This window comes from Panthera leo, chromosome D4, assembly GCF_018350215.1.
Source record: "Panthera leo isolate Ple1 chromosome D4, P.leo_Ple1_pat1.1, whole genome shotgun sequence".
Classification (NCBI taxonomy): domain Eukaryota; kingdom Metazoa; phylum Chordata; class Mammalia; order Carnivora; family Felidae; genus Panthera; species Panthera leo.
This window is the reverse complement of record NC_056691.1, coordinates 24,865,781-24,890,951: the sequence shown is the minus strand read 5'-3', so window position 1 is coordinate 24,890,951 and position 25,171 is coordinate 24,865,781. Positions and strand designations below refer to the sequence as shown.

Genomic DNA, 25,171 nt, shown 5'->3' with positions numbered 1-25,171 from the left:
GGTCAATCCCAAATGCCTCCTCCTCCATGCTGCCTTTTCTTTCCTGATATCCCACACAATTAGTTTTTTTTTTTAATCTTCAGACTCTTTGTGTTTTTCATAAGGCACTTATCACGGTTTGTCTTTTATTGTAACTTTTATTTCTTAGTCTCTGAAGGCAAGAATAACATCTTTAACCTCCCTAACTCTGCAGATGTTACCTATGGGAGTGTATGTGTCTACTGTTAGTTAAATCAAAGTGATTTAGGGAGATTTTGTGATCGATGGCAAGCAGTACAGAATTTGAAGTCAGTACAGCAGGGTTCCGGCTCTGACTTTTATTAACTGTGAGGTTTTGGGTGAGTTACTTGGCTTGTAAAATGAGAATCCTACTACCTGATGGAGCACCAAGAGACAGAGAACGCTAAAGTGCTGTGTAACTCTACAGAAAACTGAGCAACGTTGGTTATTTTCCTCACGGGAGAGCAGATGCAGTCTTGTTACTGAAATCTTGATTTGCAGAACCATCCCCACTTCACTAACGGGACGTGAAACCCGGTCCACCAGGTCCCACGACCTTCTTCTACTCCAAGGCCCCCAGATTGCTCTCCGCGACGCAGGTGAAACGGCCCAACTGCGGGGAGTGGCCCGGAGCCCTATTCCCTCGGGAGGCCTCCCTCCTTCCAAACGCCCAGGGAAAGCCCTTCTCTTCCCGGTAACCCCGAGGACCGCGGCGCCGCCGCCTACGCGAGCCGTTTGGACCCTGCCCGGCCCCCGTAGCTCCCCTTCTCCAGCAGGTGGTTCTGGTTCTCTCCCCCAACTCTGGGCGCTCACGTCACCGGCGAACCTCTACCCACGCGCCAGCGCCGCAACCAACCGAGAAAATAAACAAACCCCCGCGCGCGGCGGCGGGCGCGCCTGGCCCCGCCCCCGCTCCGCCCCGCGGCTCTCACGCCGCCCCCTCCGCCGGGACTTCCCTCCCGCCCTCGGCTCGCAACCGCGCTCTCCCCGCCCCTCACCGCAGCCTGCAGCCGCGCTCCTCTCCGCGGGCCGCCCAGCCCGCCTAGCCCGGCGCCCGCTCGCGGGGCCCGTTAGTGCCCGGCGCCCGCTCGCGGGGCCGCCGCGCGACTCCCGCCCGGCGCGAGTTCGCCCCCGCCCCTGCCCCTTGACCCAGCCTAGTCCCAACGCCCAGTGCGGCCGCCCCAGGAGCCGCGGGAGCGGCGGCGGGGGGGGGGAGGAGGGAGAGGAGGGCCGAGCCGGCGGCCGGGGAGGCCCGGTGAGTACGCTGAGGGCGGGCCCGCCTCGCGGGGGACGGCTCCGGCGCCCCTGAGGCGGTGGTGGCGCCTCGGCCGCGCCGCTCCGTGCGCCTCGGGCTCGGCGCTTGGGGACTCGGCCTGAGGCGACGGGCCCCGCTGGTCGGAGCCGCTGGGCAGAGGGCGCGGGGAGGGCCGCTCCTCGGGAAGGGCCGCGGCCCCGCCGCTCGGCGCAGGGCTCGGGGCGGAGAGGGACCCGCGCCTCCTCAGGCCCCGGCGCCCGGGCCGTGGCTGCGCCTCCCCAGACTCCGCGGGGCCCGGGCCCGGGGGCTACCGTGGTGGCGGGGCCGCCGGGTGACAGGTGCCGTCGCCCCCTCCCCGCCGCGGGCATCGCGCTGCCTCGTCGAGCCGGGCGCTCGGAAATTTCTGGAGCCACGACCGGACTCGCTGTTTTCTTCCTTTCAGGTTTGGAAGCCGCGTCTCTGCCCGAGTTAGGTCTCGCCCAGCCCTGTTTCTTTCTCCGTGTACTTTGTGCGAATAAGTTTTGGAGCCTCGGTTGACAGCCTCTGGGTGAAATTTGGCTGTCGTTCATGAATGAGGTATAGTGTATTACTTTTTGAATAAAGTGCTCCTTCTCCTCCTCCCCGCTAGCTGTTGAAAAGTAAATGAGAAGGGTTTTGAATTTTGTTTCTTGCCGTTTTTCTTTGGAACAGCCGTCAAAGAATTTTTGTCAGATCTCTAGCCTTCGGGGGGCTTCGTAGATGTTGAACAGTAATGACAAAAACGGCTTGTTCGATTGTCTTTTCTCTCAGCTTCTTTGATTTTTCACTCTTACCTTAGTCAGATTTTACGATTGAGTGGGTGCTACGGCTTTCATTAGAAGCACTAATTAAAGATCATCTTTCTTTTACTCAAAAGCCAGTGACATTTTTTCTACATCATTCACTGTTGTCTATTTCTTTATGTAGTAACGGTGCTTGTGATTGTAACCTGAATCATCAGTTTAACATATTTGACTTGCAGCAATAGGAGTGTTGGAGAAACTTTATGGGAAATTGAAATATTAAAAAATACTTAATCTGTGGAAATACAGATTTTATTTCTCAACAGGTTTGTAACTGTCGTTGATATTAATCATATATCCTAATTAATGGGAGATATTCTTTTTTTTTTTTAAGTTTACTTTACTTTTTAAGTAATCTCTACACCCAACGGGTGGCTCAAACTCGTAACTCTGAGATCAAGAGTTGTGTGCTCTACGACTGAGCCAGCCAGGCGCCCCTAATTAATGGGAGGTATTCTTAATTGTTATAAGTGGTTATAACAGACTTATCTATAAGGTACCAATTTAGTGGCTTCACTCTGTGGACTAAGAGCAAGAAACTGGAAGTTGACCAAAAGCATATTGGAGCAAATGAAAATACACTTAGTACTTGCTTGTACTTTTTGCTAAAATTAGGCGCAGATTGGATTAGGGAAGCAGTACTTAACTATGAAGAAAAAGTGGAATTTAGGACATACCCATTAAATTTACGTGGCTTGTTTGTAGTAAGTGTGTTGGAAGCAAGGTTTTGGTATGTACTTGGCAAGTGTTGGTTGTGAACTTTATAAGAAGCCAAAGTGAAAGATTGCTTAGTTGTGTTGCCTTGAGGAACAGAACATGAAATAATACGTTAACATTTTTTTCACCAGGTACTGAATCACTGATACTCAGTGCCATTTCATTTTATGCTCAATCTGTTTTTTTATTTTATTTTATTTTATTTTTTTTTTTAAGTTTATTTATTTTGAGAGCAAGAGCACAAGTGAGGGAGGGGCAGAGAGAGAGAGAGGGAGAGGGAGAGGGAGAGAGAATCCCAAGCAAGCTCTGTGCTGTGAGTGGGGAGCCCAACAAAGGATTCGATCCCACGAACCCATGAAGGGGTTCAAATCATGACCTGAGACAAAATTAAGAGGCGGTAGCTCAGCCGGCTGAACTGCCCAGGCGCCTCTCAATCTGTTTTCCTAAATCTAAGTTATATTTCAAGGAGGCCACTACCTCGTATTAATTTCTTTTTTTGATTAGGCCAAACTGGTTGATAGTGTTAATGGAAGATGATTATCATTTTATTAAAGAAATATATTTGGTTGTTGATTGAGGATTTTATACAGGTGTCAATTCTGAATTGCCCTAATTGTGGTTCCCAGGACTGAGATAGGGCTACTGCTACCATTTTTCTTGACCCTACAGAGCTCACAGTCTGGAGGAATGAGGTCATAGTGGCAGTAGTCCTCAGAACTTTGGTGGAAGAGGCTGAGAGTACTAACCATTAATCCTGCTGTTTACAGTTTAGGTTATTCATTTTTAGAAAGAGTTTATTTAATTAAGTACCTGGTATATCCTAATTCTTTTTAATCAACACTTTAACCAGTATGTTTCTTAAATATGTTTCCTGAACAAAATCGGTTGTGATGATCACTTACTAGAATGGCATTTCTAATGAAACAAATTTGAACTGCTAATAATCATTGTTCGTTCACATTTGCATTATGGGAATGGGGGGTTATCTATAGTGCACTTTGCACTTTCTTTTGCTGTGCATTCTTCTTGAAGACACATATTTCATTGCATAGAGAGCTGTGTACTTGGGGAATATAAATATTTTTTTTAAATTCAGTGAAATTATCTTTTGTGTGTCCGGTCCTGTGGTTTTGTTAGGGATTGACTTTCAGAATGTTGACATCATGATTGTAGGTGGCTAGGCACAAGGGTTAACATAATTTTAATGGGATCCATTCAACAAAGTAAATATAAACGTACAGAAATATTACAGAGGGAATGATTAATTTGAGGCAGGTCAGACAAAGCTTCATAGAGATGCTGGCCTCTGAGTAGGATTTTGAAAGATGAATAGAAGGTGTTTTTTTTTTAATGTTTATTATTATTTTTGAGAGAGAGAGAGAGAGAGAGAGAGCAAGCGCACAAGTGGGGGAGGTGCAGAGAGACACAGAGGTACAGAATCCAAAACAGTCTCCAGGCTTTGAACTGTCAGCACAGCCCGATGTGGAGCTCAAACCCACGAACTGTGAGATCGTGACCTGAGCCAAAGTCAGATGCTCAACCGACTGAGCCACCCAGGCACTCCAAGAATGAATAGAAGTTTTAAGTGGAAGAGAGAGAGGGCATTTTAGGCGAAGGGAACAGAAAAAAGATATAAACAAGTAAAACTAAAAGTGTGTTCAGGAAATTTTTAAGTAGTTTATTTTGTTATAGCATCGGAGGAAGGACAGTTGCTATAGAAAGCCCTAACGTATGCTATAATATTTAATAAGTCAAATAATTGGCCTTTTGAATATTGAGTATATTTTTAAATGGAGATTTCACTATAATTTGATATTGCTGTCATCTCAAGTATAGAGCAATTAATAGTTTTTACTAATGGTAGTCTTTGAGAAATTATAGAATATTGCACTTATATGTTACAAGCTGCCTGTATATTTACATTTGTGAACTTACTTGTGTTCTTGTGCATTTTCACCTGAAACATTTGTTTTTAAATTGTTTTTGGGGGCGCCTGGGTGGCTCAGTCAGTTAAGCGACTGACTTCGGCTCAGGTCATGATCTCACGGCTTGTGGGTTCAAGCCCCGTGTCGGGTTCTGTGCTGACACCTCAGAGCCTGGAGCCTGCTTTGGATTCTGTGTCTCCCTCTCTTTCTGCCCCTCCCCTGCTCACGCTCTGTCTCTCTCTCTCAAAAATAAATAAACATTAAAAAAAATTTTTAATTGTTTTGTGAATTTTCTTATGTCTTCCTTCAGCTACCTAAGTTAGCATATGTTATTTTTATTTTTTTGTTGAGGTAAAATTGGTATATAACACATTAGTTTCAGGTGTACAGCATAATTTATGTTTGCATATACTATAAAGTGATCGTCATAATAAGTCTAGTTACCTACTATCTGCCGTCGTATAGTTAACCCCTTTCATTCTTTTTCACCTATCCCCTAAACCCCTTCCCCTCTGATAACCACCAATCTGTTCTCTGTATCTATGAGTTTTATTTGTTCTTTTGCTTTTTAGATTTCACATATAAATGAAATCAGATGGTATTTGTCTTTCTCTGATTTATTTCACTTAGTATAATACTCTCAAGGTCTATCCATGTTGTCACAAATGGCAAGATTTCCTTTTATGTGACTGAATAGTAAGTGTGGTATATAAACCACATTTTCTTTATCCATTCAAACATCACTGGACACTTAGGTTGTTTACATATCTTGGCAGTTATAATATACTTACTAGTGGAATTGCTGGAACATATGGTAGTTCAATTTTTAATTTTTTGAAGAATCACCATACTGTTTTTTCATAGCAGCTGTATCAATTTACATTCTCAACAACAGTGCACAAAGCTTCCCTTTTCTCCACAACCTCTCCAACACTTGTTATTTCTTGTCTTCTTTTTTTTAACGTCTTATTTTTGAGAGGGAGAATACAAGAGGGGGATGGACAGAGAGAGAAGGGGACCAAGAATCAAAGCTGGCTCTGTGTTGACAGCTGAGAGCAGAGAGCCTGATGCAGGGCTCAAACTCACAAACCCTGAAATCATGACCTGAGCCAAAGTTGGACACTTAATTTACAGAGCCACCGAGGCACGTCTCTTGTCTTTTTTGATAATGGGCATTCTGACAGGTGTGAGATGACATCTCATTGTGGTTTTGCTTTACATTTCTCTGATGATTAGCAATGTTGAACATCTTTTCATGTGCCCATTGGCCATCCTTCTGACTTCTTTGGAAAAGTGTCATTCAGATCCTCTGCCCATTTTTTAATTGGATTTTGATGTTGTTGTTGTTACTGAGTTGTATGAGTTCTTTATATATTTTGAATAGTAGCTCCTTATCAGATATCTTCTTCCATTCAGTAGGTTGCCTTTTTTGTTTTGATAATGGTTCCTTTGCTGTGCAAATATCTTCTTCCATTCAGTAGGTTGCTTTTTTTGTTTTGATAATTGTTTCCTTTGCTGTGCAAAAGCTTTTTGTAATCCCATTTGTTTATTTTTGCTTTTGTTGCCATTGCCTTTGGAGTCAGATCCAAAACAAATACTGCCACGGGTAATGTCCAGGAGTTTACCACCCATGTTTTCTTACAGGAGTTTTATGGTTTCTGGTCTCACATTTAGGTCTTTCTAAATGTGAGTTAATATTTTGAGTTAGTATTTTGTATGGTATAAGATAGTAATCCATATAAGATAGTGGTTCTGTTTCATTCTGTTGCATGTGGCTGTCCAGTTTTCCCAGTACCATTTATTGAAGAGACTCTCCTTTGCTTATTGTGTATTTCCTCCTTTGTGTAAATTAACCATGTTTGTGTGGGTTTTCTGGGCTCTATTCTGTTGGTCTGTGTGTCTGTTTTTATGCCAGTACTATACTGTTTTGATTACTGTAGCTTTGTAGTATAGTTTGAAATCAGAAGCATGATATCTCTAGCTTTGTTCAAGATTGTTTTGGCTATTTGGGATCTCTTGTGGTTCCATACAAATTTTAGAGTTATTTGTTCTAGTTCTGTGAAAAATGCCTTTGTAGTTTTGATATGGATTGCATTGAATCTGTAGATTGCTTTGGTAGTATGAACATTTTAACAATATTAATTTTTCTAGTCCGTGAGCACAAAATATCCATTTATTTGGGTCTTCCTCAATTTCTTTCATCAGTGTGTTATAGGTTTTAGTGTACAGGTCTTTCAGCTGCTTGGTTAAATCTGTTCTTTTTGATGTAGTTGTAGATGGGATTGTTAATTTGTCTTTCTGATAGCCTTTTTGTTTGTTTAAAGATTTTATTTTTAAGTGATCTCTACATTCAACATGGGGCTCAAACCTACAATCCTGAGGTCAAGAATCACATGCTCTCTGGGGCGCCTGGGTGGCTCAGTCAGTTAGGCGACCAACTAATGCTCAGGTCATGATCTCGCAGTTTGTGAATTCAAGCCCCACGTAGGGCTCTATGCAGACAGCTCAGAGCCTGGAGCTTGCTCTGTCTCCTTCTGTCTCTCTCCCCTTCCCCACTCACACTCACTCTCTCTCTCTCTCTCTCTCTCAAAAATGTGAATAAACATTAAAAATTTTTTTAAATAAATAAAGAGTCAAACGCTCTGAGCCAGCCAGGCACCCTGCCTTTAAGTTATTTTTAAAAGGAGACTCAAAGGGAAGAGGGGAAATATACAAAATAATCATTAAATTTCTGGACTAACAACGTGATTTGTATAGTATTTTAGTAATAGATAAATGGCTGTTTAATTTACAGCACTAGCCACCACATTCATAGACTGACCAATGTTGGCAGCTTACAGGATGTCTGGCATGTGTTTTTTGCCTTGTGTATCTTAATTATGTCCATGTCACTTAAGGGTATATAAACATCTGGACATTTGAGTATTTGGATTTTAAAGACCATATGAGACAGAAAGAAAAGGGAAATAGTAGGGGGAGGGAGAAGAGCTCTATTTGAACCTGTTTATCCTAATATCTCTTTGCTGTGACTATAGATGGAGATGTAGAAGTTTAGGACACAAGACTGAAAGAATAGTGTTCTGAAGGAATAGTAACTGTAGCCATTCCCTGAACCAGTGTCTTTATTTTTATTTTTTATTTTTTTTAATGTTTGTTTATTTTTTGAGAGAATGAGAGAGAGACAGAGACAGAGCACGAGCAGGGGAGGAGCCGAGAGAGCGAGACGCAGAATCTGAAGCAGGCTCCAGGCTCTGAGCTGTCAGCACAGAGCCTGACGTGTGGCTCAAACCCATGAACTGTGAGACCATGACCTGAGCTGAAGTTGGATGCTTAACCGACTGAAGCACCCAGGTGCCCCTGAATTAGTGTCTTTAAAATGCCTGATATTTTCATGGTCTGCCTTTCTCCCCTTTTCTCTTCAAGGTTTACCAAAAAAAAAAAGGTTTCAAATGAATCCCTGGATTGTATAACATGACTATCTTTTTGTAACTTCTGAAAAGTTTGTTAATGCAGGTAATGTTCTCCTAAAAGTGTGCAGTCAGTCTTTGACAACTGCCGTCTGTCATTTGTCTTCTTCATCACTAACATGAAGACCAGGGGCATCTCAATGTCAATCTGACCTGTAGTTGGCCCTTTTTAAGTTTTGATACAGGGCAGGAAAAAAAATCAATATTGCAGTGATTACCTTATATTTACCCTTTTGAATTTAGGTGTAGATGACCATTTTCCCTTTTCAAAATGAATTTTTTTCTTATAGAAGAAATATGGTCATTATAGAATATTTAGGGAAATAGTGAAAACTGTAGAAAAGACAGTAAGCATAATGAGTAATCCCATGGATTTCCTTCTTTTTGGTATGTATGGAAATAATATTCATATTTACAAATTGGGGATTGTTTTTATATTTTTATTTCCTTCTTTCATTTAAAATTTACATTTCCTTTCTCCTCCACTTCTGAAGTACTAGTTAGTGTACCTTTGACATGGTGCATAGATTTCTTTCATGGCTATTGAGGTAGATGATGTGTTAGCTCTTACCTTTTTTTTTTGTTTTAAATGTTTATTTATTTTTGAGAGAGAGAGAGATGGGGAGGGCAGAGAGAGAGAGAGACAGACAGAATCCAAAGCAGGCTCCAGGCTCCAGGCTCTGAGCTGTTTCCACAGAGCCCATCGTGGGGCTCGAACTCATGAATCGAGATCATGACCTAAGATGAAGTCGGTTGGACGCTTAACCAACTGAGCCACCCAGGAGCCCAATTTTTTTAAGTACAGCGTGTAGCACAGATGATCCAGCCCTTCCAGTTGTTTCATTTCCCTACCCCCTATTCTGTTCTCCTGTTTTACATCCCTGCCTCTGACCAAACAAGGAAACATTATCCATGAACATTTCTCTTTCCAGCTATCCATTCTTAAAGTATTTTAACACATGGTTGCTGAAGTGTAGCATAGGTAGCTGCCTCCTCAGAAAAACATTTTTTTTGTCTTTTCACTGTTTTTCAATTAACACTATTCTAATGCTTTCTTTTCACTTTGTTGTTCTTTTATTATTTCTTTACATTCATTCAGGAATTGTTTATTGTTTGTCTGCTGTGTTTAAGACGTAGTCCTTACTGTGATTTTTGGGTTTCAGGTAGATGGGTGTTTCCCTTCTGCCATTTGTTAGGCATAATCTTCAGGTGTTTGACTGTCTTCAGTGGTTGACTGCTTGACCACTACTTCTCAGTGCCTAAATCCTTTTTCCTTTCATAAATTAAAGCCTTAGCTTTGAGAAGGGCTGGATGTTAAGTTTCATAACACTTTCTGCAATGGAGTCAAACAAGCTTAGCCAAATTTTTAAATAGCTTGTGCCTGTTCTGTGCCTTTTAGGACCTGGAGACATACTTTAGTTAAAAATCATAGTAAGAACACCAGTAGATGTTTGTATTTGAGTGCTTCTGCTGTACTGGCTACTGTTCTAAGCTCTTCACATATATTATTTAACCTTTACAACAACCCAGTGAGCTATGTGCACTCTTGTCCCTATTTCACAGAGGAAGCAGGTGGATTGCTCAGGAGCTCTAAGCAAGCAGCAAGTTGACCAGGTTTGACTAGGCCTTCTTGCTCCAGGTCAGCACTCATAAGGTAGCGCTTTCCTGCCCTCTGACTTCTGCAGTACAAACATAAAAGACCAGAGCATCTCATTGTCCCCAAACTGGGAGGAGATCTACAGCGTCTTTAAAAGAGCTGGGTGGAAAAAGGTGTTACATTTTCTTTATAGTATTTGATTAGGATAAGTAAGACAAAATATAAAGTATTAGGAAAGATATTAAATGTTGAATTTGTATAAAACTTCAGAATCTTTTCAGGGTTTCTAATGAGAAAATTGTGCTTGCTTCTGTGAACATAAATTTTTAAACAGGTTTATCCATGAAATAAGAATATACAAGTGGGTGTTATATGTAAGTGATGAATCACTAAATTCTACACTTGAAACCAATTTTACCATATATATTAACTAATTAGAATTTAAATAAAAACCTGAAATCAGAAAAAATATACTATTCCTGACCCAGACTTTTAGATGATGTTTTCTTCAAATTGAGTTCTCATTGACATTTTGTTTAGCTGAGTAGGTAATTAAAACAAAACAAAACAAAATATTTTTGTTGTATAACTGTTCAATAATTTGTAACATTTGAAAATATTTTTAGAGAATTTAAAAGCATTTCTCTGAAAATGTAATAAAGAATTTTTTTTGTGATAAAATGAAAGGAGTTCAATAAGACTTTGTAACTACAAGTGTTTAAAATGACAAAACTCTTTTTGTCATTTTAAATGACAAAAATGAAAAAGCAAATGCTTTTTCAGAAAGCATGTGCATTGTTTGAGCAGTCACCTTGCAGCTAGATTTATGCCATTAAAAAGGCATATCACCGGCAAGTGGGAGGAAGTACCTGCCACTTGTGAACATAGAGCTTTCAGGCCATTACTTGGAACCTTGCTCACTAGGAGATTCTGTGCTCTGCCCCTCCTCACAGCAGCCACTGCTCCCTGTACTGCACGGCTTGCATTTGGGGCACCTAGAACACAAACTCTTCCAACAGTTCCTTGGACCTGCCTACTCTGATGGGCACCGGTGCCTTCTACACTTGTCTGAGGAAGTAGATTTCCAGGGGCTCCTGCACTGCCGTCTTCACAGTTGACAAATAACTGCAGAGCAGCATGTGCAGGCGCTGTCCTCTGGGGAGCACCACACGAGGCTGCCTGCATCTGATGGTGATGGGCCCAGCATCTCTGAATCATTCTCCAGGGTTTTCTTAGGTGCCCCAAGGACTGAGGGAAACAATATTTGAGGATACGTTGGTCAGAAAGCTCTGCCCTGTGCCACAGAAAGAAAATTTCTGTGAGCTTTGTGGAGATGTTTTATTTTTTTTTTAATATTTTCTAAGGTTATTAATTTTGAGAGAGAGAGAGCGTAAGAGGGGGAAGAGCAGAGAGCAAGGGAGAGAGAGAATCCTAAGCAGGTTCACGCTGTAAGCACACAACCTGATGCAGGGCTCGAACCCACAACTGTGAGATCATGACCTGAGCCAAAATCGAGTCAGACGCTTAACCAACTGAGCCACCCAGGTGCCCCAAGATGTTTTAGATAGACAATTGTGAACATTTAGCTCATGTAGAACAATCTAAATGTGAAATTCATGGTTTTGATATTAGTCCTAGAATGGAAAATAAATTTATTTGTGCAAGAAATCAGTCACGATAAGGCCAGATTATGCTGTAATAACAACCTGAAAATTTCAGCAACCTAAAACAGCAAAGTTGCTTTCTTGCTTAAGCTACATATCCATTACAGGTTAATAAGGAGATTTTATTCATTGTAATTTCAGACTCCATCAGACTTGACTGATGGAGACTCCAGCTCAGCATATATTTCCACAATCACAGAAATAGGAACCACATTCTGGCTTTTAAAGCTTTTTAAAGCTTATATTTCACTGGCGAAAGTAAATGACATGGTCATGCCTCCCATTCAGTAGGAGAGTGGTATGTAATTCTCCTTCAGGGAGGGGCAGTAAGTATTTGTGAATGGCTAACACATGCAATTTATAGTCCCAGGAGTTAACATTAAATGTGGCAATAGTTGTTGAACAACTGTACAGGATCTTTGTACCTAAAGTGCTCAGAGCAACTAAAACTTAAAGGATTTGGGGTGTCTGGGTGGCTCAGTTGGTTAAGCGTCTAACTTTGGCTCAGGTCATGATCTCACGGTTCCTGAGTTCAAGCCCTCCATAGGGCTTTCTGCTGTCAGTGTGGAGTACACTTCAGATCCCTTGTCCCCCTCTCTCTCTCTGCCTCTCCCCAGCATGCGCACTCTCTCTCTCTCTCTCTCAAAAATAAACAAACTTTTTTTTAAAAAAGGATTTTAACGTGGCATGTTAAAGTTGAAGCAGTATTAATGCTTTCCATAGTGTTTTTGAGTCTTGAACTTCTTTTTCGTTTTGTAATATGGTATATTCTCCTGTGTAGTAACTTAATTCTCATGCTTGCAGCAAAGATTTAAGTCTAATAATATGTCGTAATTGGGGCGCCTGGGTGGCTCAGTCGGTTAAGCATCCGACTTAGGCTCAGGTCATGATCTTGCAGTTTGTGAGTTTGAGCCCCGTGTTGGGCTCTGTGCTGACAGCTCAGAGCCTGCAGCCTGCTTCAGATTCTGTGTCTCCCCTTCTCTCTGCCCCTCCCATGCTCATGCTCTGTCTCTCTCTGTTTCTCAATAACAAATAAACGTTAAAAAAATTTAAAAATATGTCATAATTTATCAATGTGATGCCATCTCTATATGTCATGGTATTTAATCTTAATTTGCATATAGGGTATAGGAACAATAAGTATTAACATGGTTTTATAATAAAAATACTCTGATTTAGTAGCTACTAGGTAGCATCTTCAAATATCAGCTCTTTTTTTTTTTTTTAATTTTTGTGCATTGTTTCACAAAAAAATTGAAAGCTTTCCAAATAATTTTCCGGATTCTTAGGTTAAGATGGAAGTTTGAATTCATGCTTCTCATTTTTGTTCCCTCATGAAAACATATAAACTATAGTGTGTGGTTAGCTTTCAAAATGGACCTCAGTGATTCTCACTTCTAGTATTTGTACTTTTGCATAGTCCTCTACCATACTGAATAGGGGGGAACCTGTGGAAAAAATAGGATATTTTGGAAATGACAGTAGCTGGTTTGGATATGAGTACTGTGCCTCCAGATAGATATGTTAAAACTGTAAAGACAAGCAAATGAATAACACGAAAATTAGGATAATTATCTCTGGACAGGGTGAGTTGGATGCTATTGGGGAGAGGCACAGGGTGAGTTAACATTCTGTTAATCTTAGTGCTGGGTAACTGGAATGTTCATTTATTTAAAAAAAATTTTTTACTGAGTTGTGTACTTGATAGATTTCAAAATAAAAATGAACAAATTTCTGAATTTCACAATCTATTAAGAAAATGTGGTTCTTTTTGGGGCACCTGGGTCACTCAGTTGGTTGAGTGTGAACTTCAGCTCAGATCATGATCTCAAGGTTCGTGGGTTCGAGGGGTTGAGCCCTGCATCAGGCTCTGTGCTGACAGCTCAGAGCCTGGAGCCTGCTTTGGATTCTGTGTCTCCCTCTCTCTCTGCCCCTCCCCTGTGCTTGTGGTCTGTCTGTCTGTCTCTCTCTCTGTCTCTCTCTCAAAAATAATAAACATTAAAAAAAAGAAAATATGTTTTTTTTTTAATTGAAAGAGTACCAAGTCTAGGAGTCTTCTAGTAGTTACGGGGCTTCTTACTTTGAACTTGCAGAGCAAGGTTCAGCAAACCTAGGTTCATGTTGTGACTGCCAATAACTTGCAGATTGACCTTAGGCAAGTCACTTAACCAGTCTAAGTACCAGTTGCCTCCTCTGTAAAACTAAATGATTTGGGTTAGATATTACTGCAAGACCTTTAATATCCTAAGTGTATAGGTGTACTCAAGGTATGCTGAAACTAGTGAACCAGAAGATAATGTGGAAGGTGATTTGAAAAAGTTTCCTTTGGTTCTCTATTTTGTTGTCAGTTCTGTGACTTAGTAGCAGTCTCCAGAATCAATTTTAAGGTAGTATTTTGTGAATGATAGGAGTGTTTTTCCTTTTCTACTCCTTTTTTCCTGTCTTGGAAGTTGGAGATTAACATGTAGTTAGTTGGGCTGAGGGTCTCTGCAGTGTAAAAAATATTCCTACTTCATTGTAAACCATGTTGGTTTAACATGTTCTCTGTACATATGTATATATTACAGCAGTACACTTAAAAAAGAAAAAAATCATGAATTTTTGAAAACCGTATATGGAAAAACGAATACATTTTATTGGTGGTAGTCTTGCGATAGTTGTGAAATCTCATATCTTTTCTCTATTTTCTATTTTACAGTTGTATATTGCTTACTTAAATTAGAAAAGAATATTATTGCCAGTAAGCCTTATGGGTATGAATCCAAATATTACTAAATCCAAGGGTGCCTGGGTGGCTCAGTTGGTTGAGCCTCCAACTCAGTCTCAGCTCAGGTCTTGATCTCCGGGTCATGAGTTCAAGCCTGGTGCTGGGCTGTGCATTGAGCTCCACACTGGGTGTGAAGCCTACTTGAAAAAAAAAACAAACAAAAAACCCCCCAAAAAACCCAATTATTACTAAATCCAGTGTTGGGAGAAGTGTGTGTGTGTGTGTGTGTGTGTGTGTGTGTGTGTGTGTGTTGTTCTCGAATCTAGAACAGATTTTTTTTTTATTTTTTTTTTCAATGTTTTTTATTTATTTTTGGGACAGAGAGAGACAGAGCATGAACGGGGGAGGGGCAGAGAGAGAGGGAGACACAGAATCGGAAACAGGCTCCAGGCTCCGAGCCATCAGCCCAGAGCCTGACGCGGGGCTCGAACTCATGGGCCGCGAGATCGTGACCTGGCTGAAGTCGGACGCTTAACCGACTGCGCCACCCAGGCGCCCCTCTAGAACAGATTTTACTGAGCATATTTACTCATCTGCCTCTTCTCCTTCCCTACAGGAATTATTCTTGACAAAAGTATTTTAAAATAGAAATCGTTACAATGGCCTCAGCAGTACTTAGTTCTGTTCCCACGACTGCTTCTCGTTTTGCCCTATTGCAAGTAGATAGTGGCAGTGGTTCTGATTCTGAGCCCGGAAAAGGCAAAGGTCGGAATACTGGAAAGTCTCAAGCAAGCAAATCAACTACAAATGAGAAAAAGAGAGAAAAAAGAAGAAAAAAGAAGGAACAACAACAGAGTGAAGCAAATGAGGTAACAATTAGAACTTTTTGTGTCTGCTCTCCCAATAGACTGTGAGCAGAAGTCCAAACCAAGGGGTCAGTGAGAGCCAGGCTCTCTCTGAGACTCTGAGTAGAGCCCTTCCTAGGCTCTTCCTAGCTTCTGTGGCTGCATCATTCAGTCTTTGCCTCTGCTGTGACTTAGCGTCCTTTGTGTGTCTCTGTCTTCACCTCTTCTTGTGGGGACAACAGTCATATTGGTTTAGGGCCCATTCTCATTCAGTGAAACTGTATTATTGTAAGTTATCTTGATTACCTCTGCAAGATCTTATTTTCTAAATGAGGTCCCATTCACGGACACCTGAGGGTTTTAGGCCTACTACATATCTGTTGGGAGATTACAATTCAATCCATAACAACTTCTTAATAGTTTTATCTCTTGTTTCACTTGCTGCATCTCAGATCATGATGATGTGACTGTTACTTGAGACTGGTTTAGCCAGTCCACTTTTAGCTCATCATGTTATTTTGTGGACTAGGCCCTGTATTTTTAAGGACTAGCAAAGTAGTTGCTGGAGTTGTTTAAACTTTTAAATTTGTAAGCCATTAAACTTTAATCTTTTTTTTTCTTTAATTTTTTTAATGTTTATTTTTGAGAGGGAGAGAGACAGAGCATGAGTAGCAGAGGGGCAGAGAGAGAGGGAGACACAGAATCTGAAGCAGGCTCCAAGCTCTGAGGTGTCCTCACAGAGCCCGACGTGGGGCTCGAACTCACAAACCGCAAGATCATGACCTGAGCCGAAGTCGGACACTTAACCGACTGAGCCAGCCAGGCACCCCAACTTTAATCTTTTTGAATCCCACTGTTTTGCTTTTTTAAAAAATGAAGTATAGTTGACATACAGTGTCATGTATGTCATGTATGTATGTTTTAAGTACTTTGCATCTATTGACACAGTTAATAACAACACAACAACCCTGTAATAATCAGTAATGATATATTATCATTATCCCCATTTAAAAATTTTTTTCTTTTACTTGGGGGTAGTTGACACATACTGTTACATTAGTTTCAGGTGTACAGTATAGTGATTCAACAGGTTTATCCATTATACTATGCTCACCACAAGCCATACAGTGTCATATTAGCTTCAGGTGTACAACATAGTGAAAAGTACACTTGTTATCCTGTTTTTCACTTCTATAAACTTCTTCCTTTAAGTAAAGTAGAATCATTAAAATCATGGTATAATAGAATACAGTCCATTTTCACTTATTGTTTCATTTAGAAACCCACCAATATTATCTAAATACCTGTGAAGTTACTATTTTACAAAGATTAAGAAAAGCACAAATAGTGACTCTGAGCATAATGAGTGGAATAGAAATATTATTGACTTCTTAACAAAAAATCATTAGTATTCTAGAATTGGTAGACTGAATTTAATGATTTTTGTTCATTTGTTTCATAGCTCAGGAATCTTGCTTTTAAGAAAATTCCCCAGAAATCCTCCCATGCCATTTGTAATGCTCACCACGAGCTTTCATTACCAAACCCAGTACAGAAGGATTCACGAGAAGAGAATTGGCAAGAGTGGAGGCAAAGAGATGAACAGGTACAGCTAAGTAAATCAAATTGTTTTGCTTTGTATTTTGATGAATGTGTGCATTTTTATTTAATTATTTTTTAAGTTTATTTATTTATTTTGGCGGGGGAGGGGCAGAGAGAGAGGAAGAGAGAGAATCCCAAGCAGGCTCTGTGCTGACAGCCCAGAGCCTGAGGCAGGGCTCGAGCTCATGATTTGAGATCATGACCTGAGCCTAAATCAAGAGTTGGAGGCTTAGCTGACCGAGCCACCTAGGCACCCCAAATTTATGCATTTTTAAAATGGCAGTGTATCTGAATCCATGACAACGCTATTCTGATGAGCATACTGTATTGGATTAATTCACACATCTTTTGCTTTTACTGAGAGGCTCTGTTTTTTATCTAGGAAAAAGTTGATATATTTGTTATTTTATGTAATTCAAAGCAGTTATTTTGTGAGTTTTCAGTTTATATGCCTTTTTACAAGTGAGGGAGAGATACAGAAGGTAAAACAACAAGATTAAATTATTTCATGTCAAGAGATGAGTATTTGTAGGGTGGGAGGTCTCTTGTTAATACTTAGTCACAGTTTTGCTTAAAAAAGAAAAACTTTGAAGGTAAACTTCCTCTTCAACTTTGATGTAACATAGTATATGACATTTGTTAGTTTAACTTATTTATATGGTATTTTGTGCTTCTATTAAATAGATATCAGTAATAACCAAATCAGGTAATTTTTAAGACCAGTCAGTTTCTTTTTCTGTGTGGTGTTCAGGAAAATAACATACTAAGCCTAGAATGTACTCTAGGAGATAGTGGATGTATGAGAAATGAATAGTTACTTATTTGCTTACTTGTTAAACTGTCATTTAATCCATTGGGAAGAGGTATTGTTTTATCAGATATTTGACTTAATAGAGTGCTATACCTATCATGCTTCAGTTACTAGTTTTAAAAGATTTAGAGTATACTAAACTGTGCTCTTAACACATCAGCTGTATTAGTTATCACATTTTCATTAGGATTGTGTAGTGCCTTAGGCTCATCGTCACAAGCATCAGTTATTATACAAGAGCTGTTTGCAGATGCCATTTAAAAGATATTTCCAGGCAGTGGATACTAGATACATTGTCTTGTATTAAACCCTCTAGTTTTTATTTGATTATTTCTTTTTTTCCTTCTATGGCATTTATTATGACAAATTCTTACAAGTATAAATGTAATGATCTACTTTGTTTAGACAGTAATAGAATTTACCAGTGTCTTCACCAGAGAGAATTTCTCCCAGTGGCCCTAAGAGCACTGGAAAATTAATGAAGGAAAACTACTCAAATTTGCACCAAAATCCATTTTGTGTAATGTGGGAACCTGAGCACAGATATTTGATTGCCCTTCTTCCTGCCCCTACTGATTGCTGCCAGAATGACCAGGTAATTATGAAAAGAAAATAGTTGACATGGCCCTGGCCCTATACAAGAATATCATCCCTGGCTCAGGAACTTTGAGGAACTTCTGCTGGATATGCTATTGATGGGCCACTTAGGAAAACCTGGTAGCATATTTGGAAGTCTCACTTGCAGAAAATAATCAAGGTCATGAGAAGTAGAGTAGATGCTAGGATAATTAACACCGATGAATAGCAAAGAGATAAAGGCAGACCTTGGAACAGATGGACAGTAAACCATTTGGAATCTATTTTACTGTGTGGAATAACAAATTTTAAAAGTAGGGACCAGGCAGTGACTAAACTAGGCAAAAAGCCTGTAGAATGGTGGGTGTTCTCCCTGACACAATAAAGAAACAGCACAGTGAGAAATTCCAGTATTGAGGACTGAGCCAGACAAAAAGCTGACTATAGAAAGCTAGCCTGTTATGTGGCTACTTTTTTCAATCACAAAAGAGAAATTATGCTAAGACAAACTTTCCTACTCCTAAATCACCAAGGTGACTTTGGCTTCACAGAGCCTCAGCATAAAATCTGACAGCTGGAATTAAACAGCAACCAGGTGGATAGTAAACAAGCATCCACTCCATCTACATATGAGCAAACAGTGGAACTTAGTTGATCTCATCTCAGCTGAAGAAGTTTGTGCCATGTGAAAGGAAAAGAACATTGTACTTAGTCTCCAGAGTGAAAGCATACTTTGAAAAATATTTATTACAGGGAGCAGAAGTTGATTATAGACAGCACCTGTTCTTTTAATAAAAACCAAGGAGCTAGACCATTTTGTAAAAGTCAAGGGGATTAGTAATGATATATATAAGGTGAGGTGAAAAAGTGCCAAAGAAGTTGAAAAGAGGGGCGGGTGAAATAAAAAATTTGGGGGAAGTAAAATCATAGAATCTAAAATTTCATTAGAAAGACTAAAGAACAGAGTATACACTGAAGAAAATTGAGTCAATTGTATGAAGGAAAATTTGAGATAAATTTTGCCAATAAAATCAACCTAATAGATTGGAACACAGAACTGAAATCCAACAGAGGCAGAGTTAGGGTCCCTAAAACAAATAGAATAGAGGCAATCATTAAAGGTAATGTTGATAAAAATTTTCTTAAAGGACTTGAATCTGAGCTTGAAAGAACTTTTAAGCCTTTTTCAAAGGATTTTTTGGGAAAACTTTTTAAAAATTCTCTTAAAAGTATTTAATTTTAAGAATAAGAGACACAAAAATAATACTATAAATATATGCATGGGAGAAAAAGGTAAAAAATTAGACCAGCTACTTTAAATGGCAGAATTAAAATGTTAGGACCAAGAATTCTGTATCTAGCCAAGATGTCATTTTTTTGAATGCTCAAGAAATATATTCCCAGACATGGAAGGGCTAAGGAGGCATACTGCCATTATTCTTTCTGCAAATTTTTCTGAGATACACTCTTTGCCAATTAAGACAAATCTAAATAAAGAGCACAATTGGAAAGTACCAGTGGCGAACATTGAAGCTAGTTCAATACATAATTAACTCTAGTGTTTGTAAATTGTTATTAATGAGAACATAATTCACATGAAGAATTTGTCTAAAATGGAACGGAACCCCTGTTTTTGAACACAAAAATTAGTAAGGAAGTAGGTTGGGGAAGCCAATAGGTATTTTAAGATTTTTCATATTGATGACAAGATACATAGTTCCAAGTGTGATTTTTTTTTTTTAATTTAAAAGAACTGTTTATACACAAGACTTTTCATTCTATAAGTTTTAAATCAGTTGAAGAAAAAGAATTAAACCTGGTCCATATAAGCAGAAGTTATAAAGTAAAGGAAGATGCAAGGAAGCCTTTGAAATAAGATATGAAAAAGGATAATAGACAAATAATTTGTTTTATAAATAAATATAAATAGTTGAATTTACCCATTAAAAGACCAATGGGGGCAAACTGCCTGGAACACATTTTGATCTTAATTCTTATCTTTTCCTTAACATTAAAAGTTGTGACACATTGACCTGAAAGAATAGGTTCAGACTATTCAAGATATTGTATATTTTGCTGAGGTATGTTATGGAAGTTGCTAGAAATTGTAGAGATAATCTTCAATGCAATATTAGTATCTTAAGAAATGTTTGTATCTCATTTTCCATTTTGTAGACTTATATCCATCTCAGCATACTTCAGAGTTGGAAAGATAGTGTTATATTTCCTATTTCTTTGCAGAATGGTATACATCAAAAGGAGGTATATGCTTTGCACTTGAAATGCACAAGTTTTATGTGATATATGAAGTATGTGAATTATATCTTAGTAAAGCTGTTTTTAACAAAGATGAATAGGCCTGCTTTGATTTGGTCATATTTATAATTTTTACTACTTTTAATATTGAATTAAGATCAAGAGACATACTGTTCAGTAATACCTGTTGCCTGGGAATAAATCTGTGGAGATACTGTTCAGGTACAGTTATACCTCCTTTATTCATGATACACTGATATTACTGATTCCAGTGTACCTTTTTGTAACTCTACATCATGGCTCAAAAATAATTAACTGAATAGAAAAATTTCTTCTCATGATAAGTTTTTAGTGATAAACCAATCAAAATTTGTGTGTTTCTTCCTCTTACTGATTCAAACCGCACATCACTGGTTTTATCTGACTCCGAAGTGGATTATCTGCTAGCATGTGCACAATAGTAATTGTTCTTTCACACTGAATCCTCTACTCCATTTGATTAAAGGTGTTTTGCCAATAGCTTGTTCTGTGTTTGTGAGTATACTATTTGTCATTAACCTGATGGCTGGTATAATAAGACCCTTGGCAATTGTTTGACTTGCATGTGTGTCTCTATATCTCTATAAGGAGTGCAAATTCAAATGAATCCTCTGTATTTTGGGGCTCTTTTTTTAGCAACAAAATTCATCACTTTTCTTCTGGAAAAAGCATTACTTGGTACTTGTTCTGGAAAGACTCCTACAATTCATTGTGCTTTGAAAGTGAAACAAAAACTGGTGTCTTCAGGCTACAGGTCTGACCATGTTTCATAGCAGGCAGCTAGGAACAAATAGGTTGACTCAACAAATCAAAATTTCAAATAGTCACTGTCTTAATTTTTTATTTATAATTTTCCTTTTCAGTTGCTTATATGGTATCGCTCTTGTCCTGACACAAACAGATATATATTCTGTATTCACTGTATTTGTGTCCTGTTTATTTAAAAATTCATGGTGTTTTTTATAAGTTGCAATGTTTATAGTTCTGTTTTCATTCCTACTTTTAATCCCTCAGTATATGATTAAACCAGTTTTGTTCCTTAGAGATACAATAGAGCATACAACAAAAAATGCAGACAAAAAATGTAAACGACACTCCAAGAATAAATAAACACTAAAAAAAAATTTTTTTTAAGGGGCACCTGGGTGGTTCAGTTGGTTAAATGTCCGACTTCAGCTGAGGTCATGATCTCATGGTTCATGAGTTCGAGCCCCGCGTCAGGCTCTGTGCTGACAGCTCAGAGCATGGAGCCTGCTTCCGATTCTGTCTCCCTCTCTCTCTTTGCTCCTCCCCCTCTTGTACTCTGTTTTTCCTCTCTCTCAAAAGTAAAAAAAAATTACAAAAAATGTAAACAACACTCAAAAGACATCAAGATACATTAACTAAAATGAACTGAACCTGATAATTAGTGTGTACACATAGATCCAATTTTTGTAGAACATTGACAACCTTTAAAATAATAATGTTCAGTAAGACTATTACAAGATTTCTGGGAAAATAATTCTGCTTTCCAAATTAGTGAAAGATAGGTGGTCCACACTCGGAAGATCATGGAGTTAGAGGATCACAGGGCACTGCTGCTGTTGTGACTAAATAAACGGTTGGGTGCAAGCATGAGAGGTCTTCAGAATGATGTTCTGTGTTGTGTTATAAAATCCTGTTCCCATGATGCCTGTGGGAAATGAGGAGTAGCTCTTCATTTTGAATTGGTTTTGCTTGAATTTAAAATGGGTAAAATTGTTATGGTACTTAGACTTACAAATCAATTTTAAAAAAAAAAAAACAAAAAACAAATCAATTTTTAAAAATCTAGTTCCAAAATGTTTACCGTCCTTTCCATTTTTCATTGGTTCTTCATACTCTTTAACTGATCATAAGCCCTTGAGCTATAGGTTTGTTTAAATAGAAAAAAAAAATGTTTTACTACTAGATGGGGAGTAGGAGTCAATGAAGGAAGCCAAGAGGAAGGGGCTCTGAAGTACTCCATCTTGGGCACATGTAAGTATTTTCTTCAATCCTATAGGCATTGTAGTACCTACCTACCATTTCCTCTTTTTCTTCCTTTCCTCCTCTTCTCATAAATGAGGAATTCTCTATTTGCAAGCTTAATAGAAGATACTTTTTAAAAATCATGGTGATTTTTGCATTTTCTTGCCTGGTACCTGTCTTTTAGGCTCAGACTTCTTTTCCCCTGTTGGTTCTGCCTGTACGTGTTCTGATGAATTAGGTTGACAACTGTATTTATAGTAGTCTTATGATTAATTAATGCTGTAAGATATGTTTAGAGAATTTAGAATCATGTTTTCTTTCTCTTTCTTGAAGTTTTAGTCTTATGCTACCGTTCTCCCTGTTATCTAGGATCAAAAATCTTATCTTTGATTCATTCTTCTTTCATACTTCATGTTCAGTTAGTCTTCTAAAACTTGGCTATTCTTTTCTAAGATACAGCCTTTATTTTCTGTACTTTTATGTTCTGGTTCTATATGCTGAGATTACAGAGAGTTAGCCAAACACATTGATTCTAAGCCTTTATTTTTATAAGGGTTCAGTTTATTTCTTTAAAATTACTTTTATCAGCATTTCTCCTTCAGCTGCCCTTAGTCTGTAATTTTTAGGGAGTGTCTGGAATCTAATTCTGCCCTACCTAAGCAACCTCATTTTCCACTATACTCCAACATAGAGAAGGGGAATTCTAATTCACTGTTTGTAACTCTTGTGGCAGGCAGGCACTGTGCTAGGTACTTTACATGTATTAATAGCTTTAAATCTTGAAAACTACCCTGTAAGGTTGATATTTCTATTTCCTTTTTTATATGTGAAGAAACTGAAATTTACAGAACTTCTGTAATTTGCCCAAGGTCACAGCTAGCATACATGGAATTGGAATTTAAATTATCCACCTGTGTGATCTCCCAAAGCCTGGATTTTGTCCACGTCTTTCTTGTATTGAATTCACACTTTATCAGGTATCCCCTTTCTTTATCAGTGTCACCCATAATACGTTATTTTTAATATCATGTCTTTGTTTACTTGGCTCTTTCCTCCTGAACTTCTTCTATTCCCTTTTCTACCTGTCCAAATTATATCTGTCATTTAAGGACAGACTTAAATCAATGTCTTTTCTGTGTATGCCTCTCTAAATTTTATTTGTTGTATATGTTTTTTCCCCACCACTTTTGTAGCACTTTCAACATCTTATTCTATTTTCTGCACTTCATATGTGTTAGTCCCCAACTGGAGTAGAAATTCTTTAAGGGCAAAAGCCATACATATGCTGTTTCTTTAAAGCCCTACAGGCAAAGCACATAGAAGGTTCCCTGATACCTTTTTTTTTTTTTTAAGTTTATTTATTTTGAGAGAGACAGAGACTGCATAAGTGGGAGAGGAACAGAGAAAGAGAGAGAAAGGGAGAATGCCAGCACAGAGCCTGATATGGGGCTCGAGCCTATGAAACTGAGATAGCGACCTGAGCCGAAATTAAGAGTTGGACACTTAACCAACTGAGCCACCCAGACGCCCCAGGTTCTCTGTTATCCTATTGGATCATACAGATATTTTTGGAAGATTTGTTCTAGTTCTTAGAAACTTAAATTGAAACTTAAATCATTTTTGCCTACTTATGTTTCCTTGTATACTAGTTGATGTTAAAAATTAAAAGTTCTAAACTGCTATTTAGAATCAAATGCTGAAGAGAACCATAGTTTTCACTTTAAAAGTTCTATCTCATTCAGTTTTTATCATACTATTGGAATCAGCTACTTTAATATTCAAGTGCTACTAGTTAATGGAAAAAAGAATAATGACATCTTGCAAGACTCCCAACTCTCTAACCTATTCTCCTGCCTGCTAACTTATTTTTGGAATATCGGTCAGAATATGTAATATATTGGAAATAATATTAAATGCAATTTTTATAAATGTTAAATGTCATTAATATGGATTAAAAGTTTAGTGGTTAATTGAATCAACTTTGTTCAGAATAAACTCAAGTCGTTTTGTTACTTTTTCCGTGTTGGGATGACTTCTTGGCTTTACATACAGAGAAATATTTGTACTCCGTGGCTTTGAGTTTAGACAGAGAAATTGATATAAACTTGTGTAACACATGAATCCAATTCTTTTTTACCTTATAACTGTATATTGTTTTTGAATGTCCCTTTGTATTGTAAATTACTTAAAGGGTTAGTTTATTTTTCCTGATTATTACTAATTTGGGTTGAATTAATCCTTCAGTTTGTTTTAGTTATTTTATAGAACTATGTACAATTTACTCTGGGCTTAACGGTATTTTCTAGTGCTATAATCCCTTATTTACCATTTTAATTCTAATTGCATTTTTCTCTGAATTAGATTAATTTTTTTCTGTGATAAACCTACTCTTTTCCCCCCCTCTTTTTGTTGTCTTAGTATAGGTTTAGATGAGATGCTTCCAGAGGTATGATTTGGTTAGGAATAAGAGCTTTAGTTCATTGTGTCCAGTGTTACTATTTTTCCAGTTTTTAAGTTATCCCTTGGAAATATATCACTCCTTTTTGGAGTTGGTTTCTGTTTTGGTTTAGATTTTTGTTGTTGTTATCAAGCAGTAGAAATAATTCTGATTAACTTGGCAGAGATCATTTGTTGAAAGGTTTCACAGATCTGAATTAAGAACCAAACAAGTAGGCCTTGGGGAAGATGGAAACTAAGAATTCTGGAGCACTTAGAGGAGTGACCTAGTACAACTAGTACATGCTCATTTGTAGAGGGCTGTCTCATGACTAGACCCCACTTGCTTTGTGTTTGTTTTCAAAATTTAATTGCTAGGAGATCAAAAGAGTTGGATCCCTTGCCCCCACGCTGTCGTTGATGATGGTAGCTTGGATTTTGTGTGGGTTTGTTGGTGGGTGGTA

General features: G+C 38.6%; 1 protein-coding gene and 1 long non-coding RNA gene across 5 annotated transcripts in view; one reads left to right on the top strand and one right to left on the bottom strand.

Moving 5' to 3' along the window:
• LOC122205207 overlaps positions 1–1,103 on the bottom strand; it is a 49,131-nt gene extending 48,028 nt beyond the window's left edge. The window contains exon 1 of one of the 2 annotated variants that reach the window (XR_006195947.1): positions 999–1,103. This is a non-coding gene — a long non-coding RNA (uncharacterized LOC122205207). Of the gene's footprint in view, positions 1–458; positions 704–998 lie in introns of those variants that run through there. The other variant, XR_006195950.1, reaches the window with a different exon arrangement.
• Positions 1,104–1,179: 76 nt separating this feature from the next.
• The window catches only part of GKAP1 (G kinase anchoring protein 1), an 83,413-nt gene continuing 59,421 nt past the window's right edge, over positions 1,180–25,171 (top strand). For 2 of the 3 annotated variants that reach the window (XM_042913382.1, XM_042913380.1), the window contains exons 1-4: positions 1,180–1,255; positions 1,698–1,831; positions 14,770–15,022; positions 16,461–16,604. In XM_042913382.1, the coding sequence (XP_042769316.1) occupies positions 14,813–15,022; positions 16,461–16,604 (354 nt within the window). In that variant the 5' untranslated portion in view covers positions 1,180–1,255; positions 1,698–1,831; positions 14,770–14,812. Of the gene's footprint in view, positions 1,256–1,697; positions 1,832–2,255; positions 2,343–14,769; positions 15,023–16,460; positions 16,605–25,171 lie in introns of all 3 variants that reach the window. The other variant, XM_042913381.1, reaches the window with a different exon arrangement.